Below are 24,782 nucleotides of genomic sequence, written 5' to 3' on the forward strand. Positions count from 1 at the left end.
GCATTTATCTCAGAGAAATGAAGACATGTTCATATAAAAACCTGTACATGAATGTTTATAGCAGCATTATTCATAATAGCCCAAAACTAGACACAACACAGATCTCCTTCAATCTTCAAAGGATGAATGGTAAAACAAACTGTGGTAGAACCATACCATGGAATACTATGCAGTAATAAAAAGAAATGGATACATGTAAGAATCTGGCTATTACATAACAAGATTATAATTATGAGTATTATTAAATATGTCAGGTAAACATTGTTGTAAATGTTATTTGAATCTACACTGAACTATTTATGTGTGCCACTATTCAGGACTTACACTGATATACCATAACTGTTCACTTAGAACTTGGAAAACTTAAAACCTTAACTAGGAAAAGGTTACCTTAGGAACAGAGATTTTATTTTTCTACTCAAAGGAGCCTGAGAAACATAGGATCATAAAATCTCAGGGTTGAAAAGAACCTTAAAAGTATGAGGAAATCAGGTTAGGATCAAGATGGCAGAATAAGAGGATGTGGAGCCCACCTACCCCCATGAATGCATCAAAAATACATCCACATGTGGAACAATTTTCATTGAAAACTAACTAAAAACTGGCAAAGAGTCTCCTGTACAATGAAATCTGTAAAAAAAGATACACATGGAATCGGGTAAGAAGGGAAAAGCAGCAATCAGGTCGGGACCTGACCCTGGCGGGGGACTGAGAGGAAAAGAGAGATTACACAGGTGGACACCTACCCTAGGGAGTGAGCAGTTTGAGCCACATATTGGGCACCCCAGCCCTGATGTCCAACACAGGGAAGAAAGCCCCCTTGGCTGGTGGGAGTGCCAGTGGTACTAATAAGGAGGGCTGTGGGAAGCCTGGACTCCACTTGTGAGAAGCATGTGTGTTGCCTGTGTCCTGAAGCAGGACAGAAAGGGCAGACTAAAAAGTGCTCAAGTGGCTGCCCAGTTTTACACAACCACTCTAGTGCACACCCTAGCCTGAGCCAAGTGAATGCTCCAGCCCTGCTAACTTCACATCACAGCTCTACACTGAAGTGAGGCTGCCACGACTAAGGAGAGAGCATGATTGTGAGACGCAGAGGCAACTCAGACCCTGAGCAGCATCTGAGTAGGGCAGAGCAGCAATCACTGGCACTTACATAGGCAGCACATCAGTAGTAGTAGTACCCATCTCTTACTGAGGACCGACTACCACAGCCTGCGCACCAACACACACCAAGTGCCTCCAGGGCCCCACCTTCCCTATGGTGCAGCTCCACACAATGGCAGGGGTGGCAGAAGCTGAGGGGAGTGAATGGCTCTGAGGGATGAAGACGCCTTAGACCCAAAGAAGCATCTGAGCAGGGAGCGGGAGGCCATTACTGGCACTTGCAAAGGCAGTGCATCAGAAGCAGCCCATGTCTCATCACAGGCCGAGAGCCTGCACAGGCCCCTCTTGTTCCAGCACCGCTCCCCTCTGGGGCAAGGGTGCCAGTGCTGGGAGAAGTTAGAGCACACATTTAAAGGGAACAGAGCCAGTTTGGACTCGACCCTCAGGGATTATACTCCAGCAACTTGGGATCTGACCCCACCCTCGATAGAGCAGTGACAGCCACTGAGCAGAGGGGAAGTCCCACCTGACATCTGGCTCAGGCTCTAGCCCCTCCATCTCCATCCCCACCTCCTACCAAGGTGGGTGACATCTGCCAGCACACCCTAAGGAAAGACATAACTTGTGTTCACATAAAATCCAGTTCTCCCACCAAAGCCACTGGGCACACACAGACTGTATAGGTACACTTCCACATAAGGACAGCCCTTTGAGACCACAGTAGGTACCTGTTTCACCTAAATTCATAAAGACAGAGAAAGTTAAGCAAAATGAGAAGACAGAAGAAATGGTCTCAATTGAAAGAGCAAAAGAAAACCCCTGAAAAAATTAAATAATGAAACAGAAGTAAACAACTGACCAGATAAAGAATTCAAAAAATTAGTAATAACAATTCTAACTGAATTAGGGAAAAGAATAGATGAACACAGAATTTTACAAAGGAACAAGAAAATATAAAAAGACCCAATCAAAAATGAAGATTTCAACAGCTGAAACAAAAAAACAAAAACAAACCAAAAAACACTGGAAGAAATGAAAAGCAGCCTAAGTGATACAGAAGAACACAGAAGTGATCTGGAAGAAAGAATAATGGGAACCATCCCATCATAACAGAAAAAGAAAAATGTATTTTTAAAAATAAAAACAGTTCAAAGGACCTTTGGGATAACATCAAGCATACCAACTTTTGCATTATAGGAGTCCCAGAAGAGAAGAGACAGAAAGGGGGTTGAAAATGTATTTAATGAAATAATGAGTGAAAACTTCCCAAGCCTGAAGAAGAAAACAGACATCCAGGTACAAGAAGAACAGAGTTGCAAACAAGATGAACTCAAACTGACCCACACTAAGACATATCATAATTAAAATGGCAAAAGTTAAAGATAAAGAGATGACTCAAAAGGTAGCAAGACTAAAACAAAGAGTCATACACAAGGGAAGCCCCATAAGGTTATCAGCTGATTTTTCTGCAGAAACTTTGGAGGACAGAAGGGCATGGCTTGATATATTTAAAGTGCTGAAAGAGAAAAACCTGCAACCTAGGATACACTACCCAGCAAGATTATCATTTAGAATCTTAGGAGAGAGAAAGAAATATTCAGACAAGCAAAAACAAAAAGAATCCATCAATACTAAACCTACCCTAAAAGAAATGTTGAAGGGTCTTTTCTAAATGGAAAGGAAGTAAGAATATATAGGAAAAGGAATCCCACTATGAAAGGCAGATATATAGTAAGGATTGAAGATCACTTAAATAAGCCAGTAAGTAGATTAAAAGACAAAAAATTATGAAAGCAACTATAACTATAATAAACAGTTACGGGATAAGCATGAAGATGTAAAATGTAGGGGAGTGGAGAAAAAAATGTAAATCTTCTAGAATGTGTTTGAACTTAAATGGCTACCAGTTTAAAACAAGTAGATAGAATTTTGAGTGAACATATATGAAACTCATGTAACCACAAGTCAAAAACCTACAAAAGATACACAGAATACTTGAAAGGAAAAGAACTATACCAAGAAAGAAAATCATCAAACCACAAGGGAAGAAACAAAAATAAGAAGAAATGAACAGAGGAGAACTACAAAAACAACCAGAGCACAAGCACTGGGTTGGCCAAAAAGTTCGTTCGGGTTTTTACGTCAGGTATTACAGAAAAACCCAAACGAACTTTTTGGCCAACACAATAATAAAGTGGCAATAAATACATACCTATCAATAATTACTTTAAATGTCAATGGACTAAATGCTCCAATCAAAAGACAAGGGTGACTGATCAGATTAAAAAAAAACCCAAGACCCATCTATATGCTGCTTACAAGAGACTCACGTTAGAGCTAAAGACACACATAGACAAAGTGAGAGGATGGGAAAAGATACTTCATGCACATGAAAAAAAGAAGAAAGCGGGGTAGAAATACTCATATCAGACAAAATAGACTTTAAAACAATGTCTGTAACAAAAGACAAAATAGGGCATTATATAATGATAAAGGTATCAATATAAGAACAGTATATGACACTCAACATATATGTACCCAATACAGGAGCACATAAATATATACAGAAAATATTAGTACACATAAAGGGAGAAATTGACAATAATATAATAATAGTAGGGGATTTTACCACCCCACATACATCAATGGACAGATCACCCAGAGAGATAATTAATAAGGCCAAAGTGGTCTTAAATGACATCTTAGACCAGTTGAACTTAATAGATATTTACAAGACATTCCATCCAAAATCAGTGGAATACACATTCTTTTCAAGTGCACATGGAACGTTCTCCACAATAGATCACATGCTAGGCCAAAAAATAAGTCTCAATAAATTTAAGACAGAAATTTTATCATGCATTTTTTTTCTGACAACAAAGGTATTAAACTAGAACTCAGTTACAGAAAGACAAATGGGAAAAGCACAAACACATGGAGACTAAACATCATGCTACTAAAAAGCCAATAGGTCAATGAAGAAATGAAACAGGAAATCAGAAAATACAAGACAAATGAAAATGGAAATATAACTTTCCAAAATCTATGGGATGCAGCAAAAGGAGTTCTAAGAGGGAAGTTTATAGTGATATAAGCCCACCTCAAGAAACAAGAAAAATCTCAAACCAACAACCTAACCTACCATCTAAAAGAATTAGAAAAAGAAGAACAAATGAAGACAGAAGTGAGCAGAAGGAAGGAAATAATAAAGATCAGAGAGGAAATAAATAAAATGGAGGGGAAAAAAACAATGGAAAAGATCAATGAAACAAAGAGCTATTTTTTTGAAAAGATAAACAAAATTGATAAACCATTAGCCAGGCTCATCAAGAAGAAAAGAGATAAAACCCAAATAAACAAAATAAGAAATCAAGGAGGAGAAATAATAACCAACACAACAGAGATACAAAAAAAACCATAAGAGAATACGATGAACAGTTACATGCCAACAAATTGGACAACTTAGAAAAAATGGACAAATTTCTGGAAACATACAACCTGCTAAGCCTGAATCAGGAAGAAGCAAACAATCTGAACAGAACAAAATGATAACTAGTAGAGAAAGTGAATTTATAATTAAAATAAAAACTTCCATCAAACAAAAATCCAAGACAAGACAACTTCAGAGGGGAATTCTACTGAACATGTAAAGAAGAGCTACTACCTATCCTTCTCAAACTATTCCAAAAAACTGAAGAGGAGCAAACAGTCCCAAATCCATTCTACAAGGCCAGCATTACCCTGATCCCTAAACCAGACAAAGACACAGCAAAAAAAGTAAATTACAGGCCAATATTGCTGATAAAGATAGATGCAAAAATTCTCAACAAAATATCAGCAAACTGAATCCAACAATATATAAAAAGGATCACACACCATGGTCAAGTAGGATTTATTCCAGATATGCAAGGATGGTTCAATATTCACAAATCAATGTGACTGATACTACATTAACAAAAGGAAGAATAAAAATCAAATGATCATCTCAATAGATGTGGAAAAAGCATTTGATAAAATTCAACATTCATATATGATAAAAACTCTCATCAACACTGAGGGAACAAATCTCAACAAAGACAGTATATGATATACCCACAGCTAACATCATACGCTGTGATGAAAAGGTGAGAGCCTTTCCTCTAAAATCAGGACAGGGGATGCCCGCTCTCACCACTTCTATTTAACATAGGATTGGAAGTCCTAGCCACAGCAATCAGAGAAGAAAAAAAAAAAGAAAAGGCATTCAGATTTGGAAGGGAAGAAGTAAAACTCACTATTTGCAGTTGACATGAAACTATATATAGAAAACCCTAAAGTCTCCACCAGACAACTAGTAGAGCCAAACAATGAATTTGGTAAAGTTGCTGGATACAAAATTAATATACAGAAGTGTGTTGCATTCCTATACACTAACAATGAACTATCAGAAAGAGAAATTAAGAAAACAATTCCATTTACCATTGCATGAAAAAGAATAAAATATCTAGGAATAAATCTACTTAAGGAGGTAAAAGACCTGTACTTTTACTGTAAGACATTGATGAAAGAAACTGAACTGAATACATACAGATGGCTAACAAGCACATGAAAAGATGCTCAACGTCGCTAATCATTAGAGAAATGAAAATCAAAACCACAATGATATATAACCTCACACCTGTCAGAATGGCTATCATCGAAAAGTAACAAGTTGGCAAGGATGTGGAGGAAAGGTAACCCTAGTACACTTTTGGTGGGAATGTAAATTGTTGCTGCCACTATGGAAAACAGTATGGAGGTTCCTCAAAAAACTAAAAAGAGAACTACCACATGATCCAGTGATTCCACTCCCGGGTATATATCTGGAAAACAACCCCAAATACTAATTTGAAGAGATACATCTACCCCAATGTTCATAGCGGTGTTATTTACAATAGCCAAGATATGGAAGCAACCCAACTGTCTGTCAACAGATGAATGGATAAAGATGTGGTACACACACACACACACACACACACACACACACACACACACACACAATGGAATATTATTCAGCCATAAAAAAGAATGAAATTCTGTAATTTGCAACAATGTGATGGACCTAGAGAGTGTATGCTTAGTGAAAGAAGTCAGACAGAGAAAGGCAAATACTGTATGTTATCACTTATATATAGAATCTAAAAAATAAAAGAAATGAATATATATAACAAAACAGAAACAGACTCACAGATATAGAAAATAAACTAGTAGTTACCAGTGGGGAAAGGGAAGGTAGGAGGGGCAAAATAGGTAAATGGGATTAAGAGATACAAACTGCTATATACAAAATAGATAAGCAAAAAGAATATATTATACAGCACGGGGAAATATAGCCATTATTTTGTAATATCTTTAAAATGGAGTATAATCTATAAAAATATTGAATCATAACACTGTACACATGAAATTAACATAAATTGTAAATCAACTATACAGCAATAAAAGAAATTAATTTTAAACAACTACCAAAAAAACTACAAGGAAACCTCATTTAGTCCCATTTCCTCCCTCAAACCTAGGATAACTCTCCTATGAGTCTGACAATTTTGAATTTTGTTTGATTTTAAATGGAGGCATTTCCTTCTAAAACATCATTCTCAATGAGACCAATATCACCTTCAAGGGCAAAAATTTACTTCTTAGGGATTAAAAAAATCTTAGGTATTACAACAGTTTGTGGGCCTCCAAAGTTTAACTCTACCTAAGAAATCTTATTACTTAGACTTTAACTTATCTTTTTAGGAAGAAATTAAATTTATTTAGTTAAAATGTATTTTTTCTCCTTGAGGTGGCAATAATGAGGAAAGGTTGGGAAATACTGTTGTAAAAGTTCATTTAGTCCACCTTCATCTTATTAAACCTCTACAACACCATAATCAATAATAGCATTTATGGGTCCTTATTATGTACCAGATTGTACCACATGCTCCTATTATAGGGATTATTATATTAATTCTAATAACATCCCAATGTGGTAGGTACCATGATTATCCTTATTTATTGATACAAATCAAGAAACTGAAGCTAAGGAATGGTAAGAATGCCCATATCCAAATTCTCAGTTGCTTCCCTCTATACTGCACTGTCCCTCCATACCAGTATACATCTCCTCTTTTATCAAATACCTCTAGAAAACAGGAACTCCTTACCTCTTGAGGTGATTCAGTTTCTAGTATAATGGTGAAGGGCATGGACTTTGAGGTCAGATGGACTCAAGTTAGGATTCTGGTCTGCCATATATTATATATAATTGTTATACAAGTTACTTAATCACTCTGAATATCCTCAGCTATAAAATAAGAATAATATATGCTTACATACTATGATGTGAGGATTAAATGTGATCATATTTATAAAGCCCCTAGCTTTAACCGTCACACATTAAAAAGTAACCTTTCACAAAATACAAATAGCCTATGTGTGTGTGTGTGTGTATAGGAAAATGTATGCAATAAGTATTAGTAAAAAAAGATATTAATATTAAAGCAGGTTGGAGAGACAGGGTATATGGAAAATCTCTACACTTTCCTCTCGATTTTGCCATGAACTTAATTGCTCTAAACAATAAAGTTTATTATTTAAAAATTTTAAATAAGAAGAATTTACTACAACAAAAATTAAAGCAGCAAGCTGCCAAATTTCACCTATTTAATTTTCAATGCTTTAAGATATTGATTATTTCAACTGTGGATATGATGACTAATTTGACAAAATGGTGACAGGAACATTTGACAAAAATATATCAAGAATCTTATAAATGTGAATAACTCTTGACTAGGAAATTTCACTTATAGGAATTCATTCTCAGGAAATAATCAGATAAATGCACAAAAGTGTGTGTGTATGTGTGTGTGAGAATATATGTGAATATGACATCTATTACAGCATTGCTCATAGTAGCAACAATTTGGAAATAGTCCATGTCCATAGATAGGATGGCTGAATAAATTATAGTGGTACATCTCTATAATGCATGATGTGGATCTATGTTTACTGACATGAAAAGAAGGCAATGATATTATATTGTGAAAGAAAATCATGTATTACTTATACAATCAGGAAGTTTATTTTGGAAAAAATGTAGCTTAGTGTTCTAAACTATAATGACAATGTACAGTCCTGTGGATAAGGAAGAGTTGAATTCATGGGGGGCTTTAGGTTTAAACAACATTTATTTATAAAACCTATGAACTAAAAGACAAATACGTATCCTCTCAGAGCAACAACCACATGTGATCAGTGTGTTCACTAAAGATTTCACCAAAGTAATGTCTTTTTTCCAGCCATTTCAACACTGCTGAGGCCCACATGCTAGCTTTCTAAGGAAAGCTAGTATTTGTTACCTCCCTAAAATTTAGATAGATGCTCCTTAGTTCTCCAGGTACTGACAAAACCCAAGCACCTCTTTCTATAAAATTTTATGAGATAGTTAATAAGAATCAGAATCTACAGCAAGCTGAATATTTTATTATTTGAACATGGTTATCAGTGGGGAAGGAAAGGGAAGTGGGGGGAATTAAAAAAATAGGAAGTGAATGGTACTTATCCTGTCTACTCTAGAAGATGACAGATGGGGGCGAATACTTACTATAATTAGAAATAAGGTTATAACATCTGTCCATAGTTTTTTGAGTTAAGTTTAAATATACAATAAAAGAGAAAAGAATTATTAACATTATGTCTACACTTTATCAAACACAAAGGAAACATTTCACATAAAAGTAGACATGTTCTGAAACTTATTTATTGAGGTTCATTTTTTATACTCTATCATGGTCTTTCCGTGAGCTATGAGATCTGCAGATGTAAACAATCTGCCTAATAAATTGTTGACTGTATCTTCTCTGCATGTCTCTTTTCAGACCTCAACAGGTTAGAATCTCTAACAAAGCCGAATTTCTCCTAGACTTAAGTCTTCATGAGTGTCAACAGCCAAGAATCATCATCACTCTCTTAATAGCCACAAGTTGCATACCATGTAGTCCTTCACTATCTGAAAAGACATCTTTGATTTTTGCCATGTTGGTAAAGGCTGTCCTCACACCACAGCTTTTTTAAAAAGTAGCTGTAACTTTGTTACATGGTCCATGTTACATGTCCATATTCGTCTCTAGTACATACCAATTGCAGCTAGGTGCCATTTATTTAATACAGTGAATGTGAATAAATCCTAGTGTCTTTTAATCCCTTTCATCTGCCAAACTAAAGAGAGTAAGACTTCCTGACGAGAAGCATGAGGAGGCCATCATTTGGGGCCAGTCTGGGGTTTGAGGTCAACAACTGTCTTGATCAGAAGTGTCAGGCCTGCAGACACAGTTCACTCACTTATAAATGTGGCCTTTTACCCCGGCCCAGTAAATCACTCATTGAATAAGAGTAACAGAGAAGACAGTGGGAAGTTACATCCAAGAGAAAATGAGAATGACAAGCAGTTCTGAATAGACAACTCAACTAGAATTTAGGCAGAAAACAAATTTTGTACATCACAAATGAAAACAGTAATGACTAGAGTGAAAAAAGTCTTAAGATTCATCCATTCAATATGATGCCTAATAAGCAGACTATCCCTATTCTTAACTCCACCTCTATAATGAATCTAGTCTATTTCTCTCACACTGGACAAAAGAGAGTTCTTAAGGCCATTACAGTAATTCCAATGGAACACAATGGTTATTATGGTGGCTTTTCAAATAATCATGATTTTCCTTTTAACAATGCAGTTTTTGCCCATTTTGATTTTTAGACATAAAAATCTGAGAGAGAATGTGAGCAATATAAGTAAAATCTAAGGACTTATTTCGCTGGTGTAGTCATATATAGGGAAGTGATACTGAAAAGGAAAGCCATACTGCCAAATGCAACACAGTTTGGATGCTTTGGGCCACATCCCTGGCTCATACCCCTGATTAACTACAAAAGGGGAACCTTGAGGAAGAAGAGCCAAGTGTGTCAAATTTGTTCATGAAACAGCCTTCAAGTTATTTGCACCTATCCTCAACAAATTTTGTTTGGTTTACCAATTTACTGATTAGTATCACAACTTTTTTTTCAAATCATCATTATGGTAGAAGGCCCCTCACCCCCTGGCAGGAATCTCAAGTGCCCCTATACCCAACCAGCCCTAACTGGTCCCACATGAAAACAAGCTCTGTCATCTATAAAAGCACATTTATCTAGTTGCTTTCAGTTAAAGGCCTTAAGGTTTTGTCCTTGTTCCCTTCTGCTTATTTTCCCTTTTTGATCTTTGATCCTTTTCCTAAACAAAGGTCTGTTCATATATGTGTGAGTCACTTTCTAGAGTTAAACAATCTTTAAATCTAAGTACCATATCAAAGAAAGTAAAAGTCTCTTAGAAGGCCATCATAGTGAATCAACTCTTAGGATGTTTTTCTTTAAAATTTCATGTACTCAATGATTACAACTATGTAAATAAATATGCATTTGAAAAAACGGCTAAAAGAAAAACAATGAAGAAAAAGTTGTGTGAGTATAGTGATGGATCCTCATTTGTTAAAAACATCTTGGGACTGTGGCTTACTTTGTGGGAAAAATGTTAATTACTAATTTAATTTCATTAATGGTTATAGAGCTATTCAGATCTATTTCTTTTTCACTCAGTTTTGGTTATTTTTATTTTTCTAAGAAATTCTCCATTTCACCTAATTTTTCAAGTTTGTTGTAATGAAGTTGTTCATAGTGTTCCCTTTATTTTAATTTTTTAAAATCTCTGACATGTCTATCATTAGGTCACTTTTAGTATATCCCTAATATTGTTCATTATTTTCTATTTTACCAATCTTGTCAAAGAACAAATGCTTAGCTTTATTAATCCTCTTTTATAATTTTTTGTTACATTAATTTCTGAGCATATATTATTTCCTTCCTTCTACTTTTTTTAGGTTTATTTTGCTAATATTTTTTGAATTTCTTAAATTGCATGGTGCTTTTTAAAAAAAATTGAAGTATAATTGCTATAGTGATTTGATATCTCTATACATTACAAAATGATCACTGCAATGTCTAGTTACAATCTGTCACCATATAAAGTTATTATAATATTATTGACTATATTCCTCATGCTGTGTATTTCATCATTGTGACTCATTTATTTTGTAACTGGAAGTCTGTACCTCTTACTCTCCCTCACCTATTTTATTCATCCCCCCCCACTCATCTCCCCTCTGGCCACCACATGTTTGTTCTCTGAATCGATGAGTCTGTTTCTGTTTTGCTGTTTGTTCATTTGTTTTGTTTTTATATTCCACATAGAAGTGAAATCATACAGTATTTGTCTTTCTCTGTCTGACTTATTTCACTTACCATAATACCCTCTAGGTCCATCCATGTTGTTTCAAATGGCAAGATTTCATTCTTTTTTATTACTGAGTAATAGTCTATTGTAGTAATATAGACCACATCTTTTTAATCCATTCATCTTTCAGTGGACACTTAGTTTGCTTCCATATCTTGGCTATTATAAATAATGTTTTAAATTGCATGGTTCTTTAATTTTGAGTCTTTCTTCTTTTCCAATACAAACATTTAAAGCTATATATTTCCCTTATAACTCTGCCTCAGAACTTACCTCTGAACTCCTCATTCAAACTCAACATGTTCAAAACCAATCTCTTGACCTTTTCCCACTACCTGTTCTTTCTGCAGTCTTACCAGTCTTGTCAATGGCAACTCCATTTTTCCAGTTGCTGAGATCCAAACACTTAAAGTCATCCTTACCTTCTCCTTCTATCATATGCTTCATCCAGTCTGTGAGCAAATGCTATTAGCCAAACCTTCAATATGTCCACAATCCAAGCACTCTATCCTCATCCCTCTTGCTACCAATCTGCTCCAGATGGTCACCATTTCTCACTCAATTATTGCAGCAGCCTCCCAAATGGTCTCCTTGCTCTTGGCCTTCAAAGGTCTATTTTCAACATAGCATCTGAGTGATTCATTCACTAGTTGGTCCAGATCATCTACTGACTTGCCCTATTATTCAAGAGAAAAATCCCAGTTCCTTACAACAGCCAACAAAAGTCCTGTATTACCACCTGCTAGACCTCTGACCCAAGCTCTTATTATTCTGCCTCTCATTCACTGCTCCAGCCAAAGTGCTGGGATTTAACTCATATTTCACCTTCTTAGGGAGGCCTCACCACCCACTGCTCCCTAGTTCCTGTCCCTGCTTTGTTCTTCTTCATGGTATGTATCATTACTTAACATTCTATATATTTTACCTACTTATTTACATGTTTCCTTCACCAAGTGTAAACTTTATGATGCCATAGATTTTTGTGTGTGTGTATTTTGTTCATTGCTATATTCTAGCTCTAACAATAGTGCCTGTTCATATTCTCTATTTCCTTAATTATACTTTGTTCACTTAATCTATCAATTACCACACCAAGGGAATTAAAATTTCTAACTATGAAAGTGGATTTGTCAATTTTTATTTTATGTGTACTCAAGCTATATTATACACATTTAGAATTGTTATATCTTACTGGTGAATTGATTTTTCTGTTGATATTGATCTCTAGTAATCTGTACTACTGATTTTGCTTTAAAGACTATTTATATAACATTATTAAGTCTCTTTTGGTATTGACTTAGTATAATTTTTTTCCATTCTCTAGCTTTTAAACTTTCTATGTGTTAGGTGTCTCTTGTAAAAACGTAGAAAAAACTCTGTTTCAACAATCTCTGTGAATGAAAAATTTAACCTCCTTAAATTGACAATGATTATTGATTTTTAAAATTCATTTCTACTACCTCATTGTGTTTTTTGTTTTTCATCTTTTTTTGTTTCTTCCCCCTGCATGCTGTACCCTCCCCCAATTCTTGCCTTCTTTGGGGTTGAATTTTTCTTTCCTTATCCAACATTTTCACTCTATTTGTTTGACAAGTATACACTCTATTTCTATTCTTTCAGTGATTACCCTAGAAATTCTACCATGTATCTTTTACTGAATAAAATCTGGTATTAATAAGTATCTCTGCCTTCCCCTTAAAAAGTCAAGGACCTTAGAATGCTTTAACTTCTTCACTTCTCTTCTGATTTATATGTTGTCATTGTCCAGGATTTTATCTTTATTTAACCACCTGAATTAGACATTAGTGGTTATGTTTTACATGATCCATTTTTGTTTAAGTTCCCACAAGTTTAACATTATTTTTGTCCACCATTCCTTCTTGCATCTCATACCTTCCTTCCTTTTAGTTCTCTCAAGGAAGATGTTGCCCTTCAAGGGTCCTAGATTGATGTGGGGATCTCTGATCCAGTCTCCCACTCTGCTTGAGCCCTAGGCTTTGTCTCCAACCCTCTGAGTACACAGCCTTTATAAATCAAGCACCTCACTGCCAGGTGCCAGCAGATGCCCTCAAGGCAAACTTTGACTTTGCTTATTCTTGTGGAATCAAGCATCCTTGTCATCTCAACCTCTGAGTGTTTCCCTTAGTTTCCTGCCAGCTCTAGCATGCTTTAAACAAATATTTTAAATATATTATCCATTAAATAGATGATCTGACCAGGAAGTTTTTCTCTGTAGATCATTCTGTCTTATTCTCTAAATATTCTTAGGTAGCAGTTTTAGTATTTTTGTTTTTTGAATTGGTTTCATATAATTGTTTTATTTACTGTGTATGCTCCATTAGTAAAAAGTAAAATTTTAAAAGCCATTTAAAAGTCAAAGTGGTTAACAATTTCTTTTTGCCTAACATATATATTTTTCATAAGCCAAGAGCCATTTCTAAAAGACTACCTTTTTTTTCTGAATTCTAAGTGTAAATATTGACTCCAACATAATACATATTATCCTCCAACATGTTATACAAATTTTCAAACATCCAGGAAAGTTGAAATAATATATTTATATTTTTACCACCTAGATTCTATCATCATTTTACAACATTGTTTTATCACATATCTATTCATCTCCCTTTCTATCCATCAGTTCATCTTACTTTTTTGTTGCAGTGCCAAGAAAAATGCAGACATCAGTACATTTCCCCACAAATATTTTATAAACATGATATTTTTATTTCTAGGCAATAAAGCTCCCTATCCCAAGATTTTGCTTACTATTTTATAAGCATTTTAAAAATATGACTCTCTGTGCCACAATCACATAATACCATTTGAGTCAGAAAACAATAGTCTTATAGTTAAGAGGGGAAATAAACAAGTAAAATTAACTATTAATCCTTTATAACATATTTCCATGTTAGTAAAATAAGCTTCATATGTGGCACATTCACTGAAATGTTTGCCCTTTTATTTCATAAATATTTAGGAGTTCCTCATATAGTTTCTATTTATAATGAAAAGCTCCTACTTGTTAATACTTCCCTATTTTTTTTTTAACATCTTTATTGGAGTATAATTGCTTTACAATGTTGTGTTAGTTTCTGCTGTATAACAAAGTGAATCAGCTATACGTATACATATATCCCCATATCCCCTCCCTCTTGCGTCTCCCTCCCACCCTCCCTATCTCACCCCTCTAGGTGGACACAAAGCACCGAGCTGGTCTCTCTGTGCTATGTGGCTGCTTCCCACTAGCTGTCTATTTTACATTTGGTAGTGTATATATGTCAATGCCACTCTCTCACTTCATCCCAGCTTACCCTTCCCCCTCCCTGTGTCCTCAAGTCCATTCTCTACGTCTGCGTCTTTATTCCTGTCCTGCCCCTAGGCTCTTCAGAACCATTTTTTTTTTTAGATTCCATATATATGTGTTAGCATACGGTATTTGTTTTTCTCCTTCTGACTTACTTCACTCTGTATGACAGACTCTAGATCCATGCACCTCACTACAAATAACTCCATTTCTTTTTATGGCTGAGTAATATTCCATTAATACTTCCCTATTCAGTAGTTCTGGAGGACTATTCAATTTTATGGAAGCAGAGAGGTGAACAATCACCTTCTGAACTTAGTTTAGGCAGACCTGCATCTTCCTTCTATGATATTGTGATTTATAATAAGAAATATATATATTAGATCTTTGTACTGTTTGTGACAAAGGAGCTCCCTGGAACTTCCTAAGTGATAAGGAGCCAAAAAGGTGAAAGGAAAGTCTTTTGTAATTCATAACAATCTCCTTTCAACCATACCTGAGTTTAGGTTAATGAGGTGACTTTCTGAAAGCCTCTACAGATGGGGGTTGGTTGTCAGGGAAACCAACCACATGATTAGAGGGTTAGAACTTCAGTCTCACTCCTGGACTCCTGGGGAGGAGGGAGGAAAGGGGAGCCAGAGGTTGAATTAATCACCAATGGCCAGTAATTTAATCAATCATGCCTATGTAATGGAGCCTCCATAAATACTCAAAAGGAGGAGATTCAGAGAGCTTCTGGATTGGTGAATACATGGAGGTGCTGGGAAGGTGGTGCACTTGGAGAGGGCACAGAGGCTTCGAGTCCTTTCCCACATAACTTGCCCTATGCATCTCTTCATCTGGCTGTTTATTTGTATCCTTTAAAATATCAGCAATAGGGGCTTCCCTGGTGGCACAGTGTTTAAGAATCCGCCTGCCAATGCATGGGACAGGGGTTCGAGCCCTGGTCTGGGAAGATCCCACATGCCGCGAAGCAACGAAGCCAGTGTGCCACAACTACTGAGCCTGTGTGCCACAACTACTGAGCCTGCATTCTAGAGCCCGCAAGCCACGACTACGAGCCCGCATGCCACAACCACTGAGCCTGTGCTCTAGAGCCCGTGAGCCACAACTACTGAAGCCCGTGAGCCACAACTACTGAAGCCCATGAGCCATAACTACTGAAGCCCGTGCGCCTAGAGCCCCTGCTCTGCAACAAGATACTGCAATGAGAAGCCCGTGCACCGCAATGAAGAGTAGCCCCACCAGGGAAGCCCCACCATATACTTTTTGATATTAAAATCAATATAATATTTTATTTTTTTTCTAATCTGGACTCAAGCAATCTGAGTCCTCAGCTTAACCAGTGGGTGATCTCAGGTATATCCCTACTCTGCATGGTGCTTCTTTTCTTCATCTTTAATTTAAAATTCTCTATGATGATCTTTACTGTTTAGGACTTATTCCATTATCTAATAACTTTTTTTAGAGTATTAAAATACTGGCTAGCCAAGTACAGAGGGTAATGCAATTCTAGTACTTCACAAATACAAAAAAGTATTTGCCCTTTTTCTCTTCCCTTAAGCAGGAGAACTTCTTGGCAGCAGATTAAACAAAAGGATGGTTCCAACTTAAGCTATCTCATTCAATTTCTTCTACACTTAACGTTCCTTTTTTCATAATGCCGTGTATAGCCTACTGTCAAAAGAACTACTAAACATTCATTATAATTGAAATAGTAGAAAGCATGCAAAAAAGGAAATATGAAAAGCCTAGTATACCCTAAGAGACAACATTCAATTCCAGATGTAACCACACAGAAAAGTTAGAGTCTGTGTGGTTACATCAGTACTACATCAGTCCCAGTATTTTTGTCATGTCTATGCATATGATTATACATAGAACACTGCCTCATTTAGGGTGAAGAATCTCTTAGAATATACTAAAATCGTTCAGATGAAAAGGCAATATTCAATTGTAGGTCATAACTCATGCAATATATTAACATCTCTCAGCTTCTAAAAAGACTGTTTTCCAAAGGTTTCACTGTTGGGTAGAGATCAAAGTGCCACTTTATAAATAGTTTACTCATTTGTCAATTGATAATACCTCCTTAGCAGGGTTGTTCTGAGAAAAAAAGGGGAGACTAAACATGAAATTGCTTGAGTTAAAAAGAACTACAACAGCTAGGTTATACTGTAAGTAAAATTAAAACTCTAAATTCAACTCAATGTAATTTATGGTGCATGAAACTGAAAATTCTATTACTTTCTATTATAAAATATATATAAAAGTACACAAAATGTATACTTTCAGCTAAAAGAATAATAATTTTTATTGGACCCTGATATATACCCCACTCATCTTAAGAAATGGAACATTACTAATACCTTGGTGGCTCCATGGGCTTGTTCCTCTCATATTTCTCTTAACCCACTCCACAATATCCTAAATTTTGTTATACTCACTTTGCTTTTACTTCTAGCATTGACATATTCAGATGTATCCCTAAAGTAACTAACTAGCTAGTTATCTATCTATCTATCCATCCATCCATCCCTATCCATCCATTCATCTTCCATCCATCTATTTTTTGAACTTTATATAGAGAGAAATGCTATATGTACTTGTCCTTCAACTTCTGCAGTATCTGTCTCAGAGTAATTTCTTGACATTATCTAATTTTTCATATAATCCATAAGATTAAAGAATTAAAGGAAATTAAAGCAGAGAAAATGAGGCACAGTGAAGCTAGCAACTTGCCACCTTGTATAGGAAGACAATGAGCAAATCTCTCTACAGTAATTCTGAAAGTAAAGCAGACCCGTGACTGTCTTAGAACTTTATAGCACATTCATTTTAGCTGCAATTAAAATAAACATTTCTCTATTGTTAAGAGTACAATTAATATTTTTAAATTCACTTTACATAGCTGGTATTTTTTGCTTTCGTATTAAAGGGGCAATTATATTAAAGTGTAGTAATGATGTAAAAGCCCTCAACAATATTCCAATATAGTCTTTAATAGGAAAACAAGAACGAATTAAATAAAGAATATCGAAAAAAGGGATTAACCAAGATGGCGGAGTAGAAGGACGTGCTCTCACTCCCTCTTGCGAGAGCACCAGAATCACAACTGGCTGCTGGACAGTCATCGACAGGAAGACACTGGACTTCACCAAGGAGGATACGCCACGTCCAAGGACAGAGGAGAAGCCACAGTGAGACGGTAGGAGGGGTGCAATCAGAGTAAAATCAAATCCCATAACTGCTGGGTGGGTGACTCACAGACTGGCGAGCACTTATACCACAGAAGTCCACCCACTGGAGTGAACGTTCTAAGCCCCACGTCAGGCTTCCCAACCTGGGGGTCCGGCAACGGGAGGAGGAATTCATAGAGAATCAGACTTTGAAGCCTAGTGGGAATTGATTGCAGGACTTCGACAGGACTGGGGGAAACAGAGACCCCACTCTTGGAGGGCGCACACAAAACAGTGTGTGCATCGGGACCCAGGGGAAGGAGTAGTGACCCTGGGGGACACTGAACCAGACATAACTGCTGGTGTTGGGGGGTCTCCTGCAGAGGCGGGGGCTGGCTCTGTTTCACCGTGGGGACAAGGACACTGGCAGCGGAGGTTCTGGGAAGTACTCCTTGGCATGAGCCCTCCCAGAGTCTGCCATTAGCCCCACCAAAGAGCCCGGGTAAGCTCCAGTGTTGGGTTGCCTCAGGCAAAAGAACCAACAGGGAGGGAACCCAGCCCCACCCATCAACAGTCAAGTGGATTAAAGTTTTACGGAGCTCTGACCGCCACAGCAACAGTCAGCTCTACCCACCTCCAGAGCCTCCCATCAAGCCTCTTAGATAGCCTCAACCACCAAAGGGGAGACAGCAGAAGCAAGAAAAACTACAGTCCTGCAGCCTGTGGAATGGAAACCACATTTACAGAAAGATAGACAAGATGAAAAGGCAGAGGGCTATATACCAGATGAAGGAACAAGAAAAAACCCCAGAAAAACAACTAAATGAAGTGGAGATAGGCAACCTTCCAGAAAAAGAATTCAGAATAATGATAGTGAAGATGATCCAGGACCTTGGAATAAGAATGGAGGCAAAGATTGAGAAGATGCAAGAAATGATTAACAAAGACCTAGAAGAATTAAAGAACAAACAAACAGAGATGACCAATACAATAACTGAAATGAAAACTACACTAGAAGGAATCAATAGTAGAATAACTGAGGCAGAAAAACGGATAAGTGACCTGGAAGACAGAATGGTGGAATTCACTGCTGTGGAACAGAATAAAGAAAAAAGAATGAAAAGAAATGAAGACAGCCTAAGAGACCTCTGGGACAACATTAAACGCAACAACATTCGCATTATAGGGGTCCCAGAAGGAGAAGAGAGACAGAAAGGACCAGAGAAAATATTTGAAGAGATTATAGTCGAAAACTTCCCTAACATGGGAAAGGAAATAGCCACCCAAGTCCAGGAAGCGCAGAGAGTCCCATACAGGATAAACCCAAGGAGAAACACGCCGAGACACATAGTAATCGAAGTGGCAAAAATTAAAGACAAAGAAAAATTATTGAAAGCAGCAAGGGAAAAACGACAAATAACATACAAGGGAACTCCCATAAGGTTAACAGCTGATTTCTCAGCAGAAATTCTACAAGCCAGAAGGGAGTGGCATGATATACTTAAAGTGATGAAAGGGAAGAACCTACAACCAAGATTACTCTACCCGGCAAGGATCTCATTCAGATTTGATGGAGAAATCAAAAGCTTTACAGACAAGCAAAAGCTAAGAGAATTCAGCACCACCAAACCAGCTCTACAACAAATGTTAAAGGAACTTCTCTAAGTGGCAAACACAAGAGAAGAAAAGGACCTACAAAAACAAACCCAAAACATTTAAGAAAATGGTAATAGGAACATACATATCGATAATTACCTTAAACGTGAATGGATTAAATGCTCCAGCCAAAAGACACAGGCTTGCTGAATGGATACAAAAACAAGACCCATATATATGCTGTCTACAAGAGACCCACTTTAGACCTAGGGCCACATACAGACTGAAAGTGAGGGGATGGAAAAAGATATTCCATGCAAATGGAAATCAAAAGAAAGCTGGAGTAGCTATACTCATATCAGATAAAATAGACTTTAAAATAAAGAATGTTACAAGAGAAAAGGAAGGACACTACATAATGATCAAGGGATCAATCCAAGAAGAAGATATAACAATTATAAATATATATGCACCCAACATAGGAGCACGCATTACATAAGGCAACTGCTAACAGCTATAAAAGAGGAAATTGACAGTAACACAATAATAGTGGGGGACTTTAACACCTCACTTACACCAATGGACAGATCATCCAAAATGAAAATAAATAAGGAAACAGAAGCTTTAAATGACACAATAGACCAGATAGATTTAATTGATATTTATAGGACATTCCATCCAAAAACAGCAGATTACACGTTCTTCTCAAGTGCGCACGGAACATTCTCCAGGATAGATCACATCTTGGGTCACAAATCAAGCCTCAGTAAATTTAAGAAAATTGAAATCATGTCAAGCATCTTTTCTGACCACAACGCTATGAGATTAGAAATGAATTACAGGGGAAAAAACGTAAAAAACACAAACACACGGAGGCTAAACAATACGTTACTAAATAAGCAAGAGATCACTGAAGAAATCAAAGAGGAAATCAAAAAATACCTAGAGACAAATGACAATGAAAACACGACAACCCAAAACCTATGGGATGCAGCAAAAGCAGTTCTTAGAGGGAAGTTTATAGCTATACAAGCCTACCTAAAGAAACAAGAAAAATCTCAAGTAAACAATCTAACCTTACACCTAAAGAAACTAGAGAAAGAAGAACAAACAAAGCCCAAAGTTAGCAGAAGGAAAGAAATCATAAAGATCAGAGCAGAAATAAATGAAATAGAAACAAAGAAAACAATAGCAAAGATCAATAAAACTAAAAGCTGGTTCTTTGAAAAGATAGACAAAATTGATAAGCCATTAGCCAGACTCATCAAGAAAAAGAGGGAGAGGACTCAATCAATAAAATCAGAAATGAAAAAGGAGAAGTTACAACAGACACCGCAGAAATACAAAGCATCCTAAGAGACTACTACAAGCAACTTTATGCCAATAAAATGGACAACCTGGAAGAAATGGACAAATTCTTAGAAAGGTATAACCTTCCAAGACTGAACCAGGAAGAAGCAGAAAATATGAACAGACCAATCACAAGTAATGAAATTGAAACTGTGATTAAAAATCTTCCAACAAACAAAAGTCCAGGACCAGATGGCTTCACAGGTGAATTCTATCAAACATTTAGAGAAGAGCTAACACCTATCCTTCTCAAACTCTTCCAAAAAATTGCAGAGGAAGGAACACTCCCAAACTCATTCTATGAGGCCACCATCACCCTGATACCAAAACCAGACAAAGACACTACAAAAAAAGAAAATTACAGACCAATATCACTGATGAATATAGATGCAAAAATCCTCAACAAAACACTAGCAAACAGAATCCAACAACACATTAAAAGGATCATACACCATGATCAAGTGGGATTTATCCCAGGGATGCAAGGATTCTTCAATATACGCAAATCACTCAATGTGATACACCATATTAACAAATTGAAGAATAAAAACCCTATGATCATCTCAATAGATGCAGAAAAAGCTTTTGACAAAGTTCAACACCCATTTATGATAAAAACTCTCCAGAAAGTGGGCATAGAGGGAACCTACCTCAACATAATAAAGGCCATATACGACAAACCCACAGCAAACATCATTCTCAATGGTGAAAAACTGAAAGCATTTCCTCTAAGATCAGGAACGAGACAAGGATGTCCACTCTCACCACTATTATTCAACATAGTTCTGGAAGTCCTAGCCACGGCAATCAGAGAAGAAAAAGAAATAAAAGGAATACAAATTGGAAAAGAAGAAGTAAAACTGTCACTGTTTGCAGATGACATGATACTATACATAGAGAATCCTAAAACTGCCACCAGAAAACTGCTAGAGCTAATTAATGAATATGGTAAAGTTGCAGGATACAAAATTAATGCACAGAATTCTCTTGCATTCCTATACACTAATGATGAAAAATCTGAAAGAGAAATTATGGAAACACTCCCATTTACCATTGCAACAAAAAGAATAAAATACCTAGGAATAAACCTACCTAGGGAGACAAAAGACCTGTATGCAGAAAACTATAAGACACTGATGAAAGAAATTAAAGATGATACCAACAGATGGAGAGATATACCATGTTCTTGGATTGGAAGAATCAACATTGTGAAAATGACTACACTACCCAAAGCAATCTACAGATTCAATGCAATCCCTATCAAATTACCAACGGCATTTTTTACGGAGCTAGAACAAATCATCTTAAAATTTGTATGGAGACACAAAAGACCCCAAATAGCCAAAGCAATCTTGAGGGAAAAAAACAGAGCTGGAGGAATCAGACTTCCTGACTTCAGACTATACTACAAAGCTACAGTAATCAAGACAATATGGTACTGGCACAAAAACAGAAACATAGATCAATGGAAAAAGATAGAAAGCCCAGAGATAAACCCACGCACCTATGGTCAACTAATCTATGACAAAGGAGGCAAAGATATACGATGGAGAAAAGACAGTCTCTTCAATAAGTGGTGCTGGGAAAACTGGACAGCTACATGTAAAAGAATGAAATTAAAATACTCCCTAACACCATACACAAAAATAAACTCAAAATGGATTAGAGACCTAAATGTAAGACTGGACACTATAAAACTCTTAGAGGAAAACATAGGAAGAACACTCTTTGACATAAATCACAGGAAGATCTTTTTTGATCCACCTCCTAGAGTAATGGAAATAAAAACAAAAATAAACAAATGGGACCTAATGAAACTTCAAAGCTTTTGCACAGCAAAGGAAACCATAAACAAGACGAAAAGACAACCCTCAGAATGGGAGAAAATATTTGCAAACGAATCAACGGACAAAGGATTAATCTCCAAAATATATAAACAGCTCATTCAGCTCAATATTAAAGAAACAAACACCCCAATCCAAAAATGGGCAGAAGACCTAAATAGACATTTCTCCAAAGAAGACATACAGACGGCCACGAAGCACATGAAAAGATGCTCAACATCACTAATTGTTAGAGAAATGCAAATCAAAACTACAATGAGGTATCACCTCACACCAGTTAGAATGGGCATCATCAGAAAATCTACAGACAACAAATGCTGGAGAGGGTGTGGAGAAAAGGGAACCCTCTTGCACTGTTGGTGGGAATGTAAATTGATACAGCCACTATGGAGAACAATATGGAGGTTCCTTAAAAAACTAAAAATAGAATTACCATATGACCCAGCAATCCCACTACTGGGCATATACCCAGAGAAAACCGTAATTCAAAAAGACACATGCACCCGAATGTTCATTGCAGCACTATTTACAATAGCCAGGTCATGGAAGCGACCTAAATGCCCATCAACAGACGAATGGATAAAGAAGTTGTGGTACATATATACAATGGAATATTACTCAGCCATAAAAAGGAACGAAATTGAGTCATTTTTTGAGACGTGGATGGATCTAGAGACTGTCATACAGAGTGAAGTAAGTCAGAAAGAGAAAAACAAATATCGTATATTAACGCATGTATGTGGAACCTAGAAAAATGGTACAGATGAGCCGGTTTGCAGGGCAGAAGTTGAGACACAGATGTAGAGAACAGACATACGGACACCAAGGGGGGAAAACTGCGGTGGGGTGGGGATGGTGGTGTGCTGAATTGGGCGATTGGGATTGACATGTATACACTGATGTGTATAAAATTGATGACTAATAAGAACCTGCAGTATAAACAAACAAACAAAACAACTAATACTAAACTTTCATTGGGTTATTTGTATGGAAATATGTTAATATAAATGTTTCAGACATTACATGAAATTTCTAAAAATCTTATATGTTCTGGTATAATGTTATAAGTCATAATCCTAGTTATTACTTTAAAATGTATATCTCAGAAATAACTAATTTTCTTGTCAACTGCATTATTATGAACTTTCATCAAATCTTTAACCGTGGTCATTTTTAAGTCTTTCGTCATTTACAGACAGTTCTGGGTGTACTCTGATGCTTTTGTAAATATGTTTCTATAAAAGGGTTTCATCTTCAGGAAATTCATGGAAAAGACTCTGACAAGTACAGGTTTCTGGTACCTGACTGTACTGCTGAACTGAATGAATAAGCATTTTCAGAACTCTAATGAAAAACTGATGAGCTCATAAAAGTGCTAACAAAAGATCAAGATGAAAAAAAAAAATTAATTACATGGGACTGAGTGAACTGACGAGGATGAGTATAATTTTTGTGACTTTCTGTTTGAATTTAAAAAAAGAAAAAATCCCACGAGGACTCAGAGGCAAAGAATATACAAATCAATTTTCACTGCAAAGTAAAGGAGCTGTTACAGTGGAGGATTACTGGACTGAATGTCAATATTATGACATAGTATGAGTGTGTTTCATGTTTGGTAATTGCAATCATTGTTGCTTTTGTTGTGGTCATCCATGTACAATGCTTGGTGTCAGTCTATCTCTTGTAAAAATAAAATACAGTGTGTGTGGGGGGAAAAAAAAAAAAGAATATCAAGAGCCAATTTGTTTTTCTCTTAGGGGACAGACTATTAGAAAACAGATAGCCATATTATGGAATATTCTAATTAAAGAAGATGGCTCCTTGAATAGGTAATTAGTCTGACACTAATTAATCCAAAGATATCATTCACCTGAGTAAGTGGTGGAAGAATCTCCTTGCATATTTGCTGATTTGGTCCCTGTATTCCAATATAGTTGTATCCAGGAGTGGTCTTGTTGGAGCATAAAAGGTTCCAAGGCTTGCCTCAAGCTGTGCTGTGGAATTCAAACATAGCAGCACTAAAACAAGTGAAACTCCTTCAATTACAACAGAATACTCATGTTTGCAGTCAG

General features: G+C 36.5%; 1 protein-coding gene across 5 annotated transcripts in view; it reads right to left on the reverse strand.

Moving 5' to 3' along the window:
* Window positions 1–24,782, reverse strand: part of WDPCP (WD repeat containing planar cell polarity effector) — a 548,844-nt gene that overhangs the window by 239,115 nt on the left and 284,947 nt on the right. For all 5 annotated transcript variants that reach the window (XM_061211054.1, XM_061211055.1, XM_061211053.1 and 2 more), the window contains one exon: window positions 24,581–24,704. In XM_061211054.1, coding sequence (XP_061067037.1) covers window positions 24,581–24,704 — 124 coding nt within the window. The remainder of the gene's footprint in view (window positions 1–24,580; window positions 24,705–24,782) is intronic.

Source organism: Eubalaena glacialis, chromosome 14 (assembly GCF_028564815.1).
Source record: "Eubalaena glacialis isolate mEubGla1 chromosome 14, mEubGla1.1.hap2.+ XY, whole genome shotgun sequence".
NCBI classification, from domain to species: Eukaryota; Metazoa; Chordata; class Mammalia; order Artiodactyla; family Balaenidae; genus Eubalaena; species Eubalaena glacialis.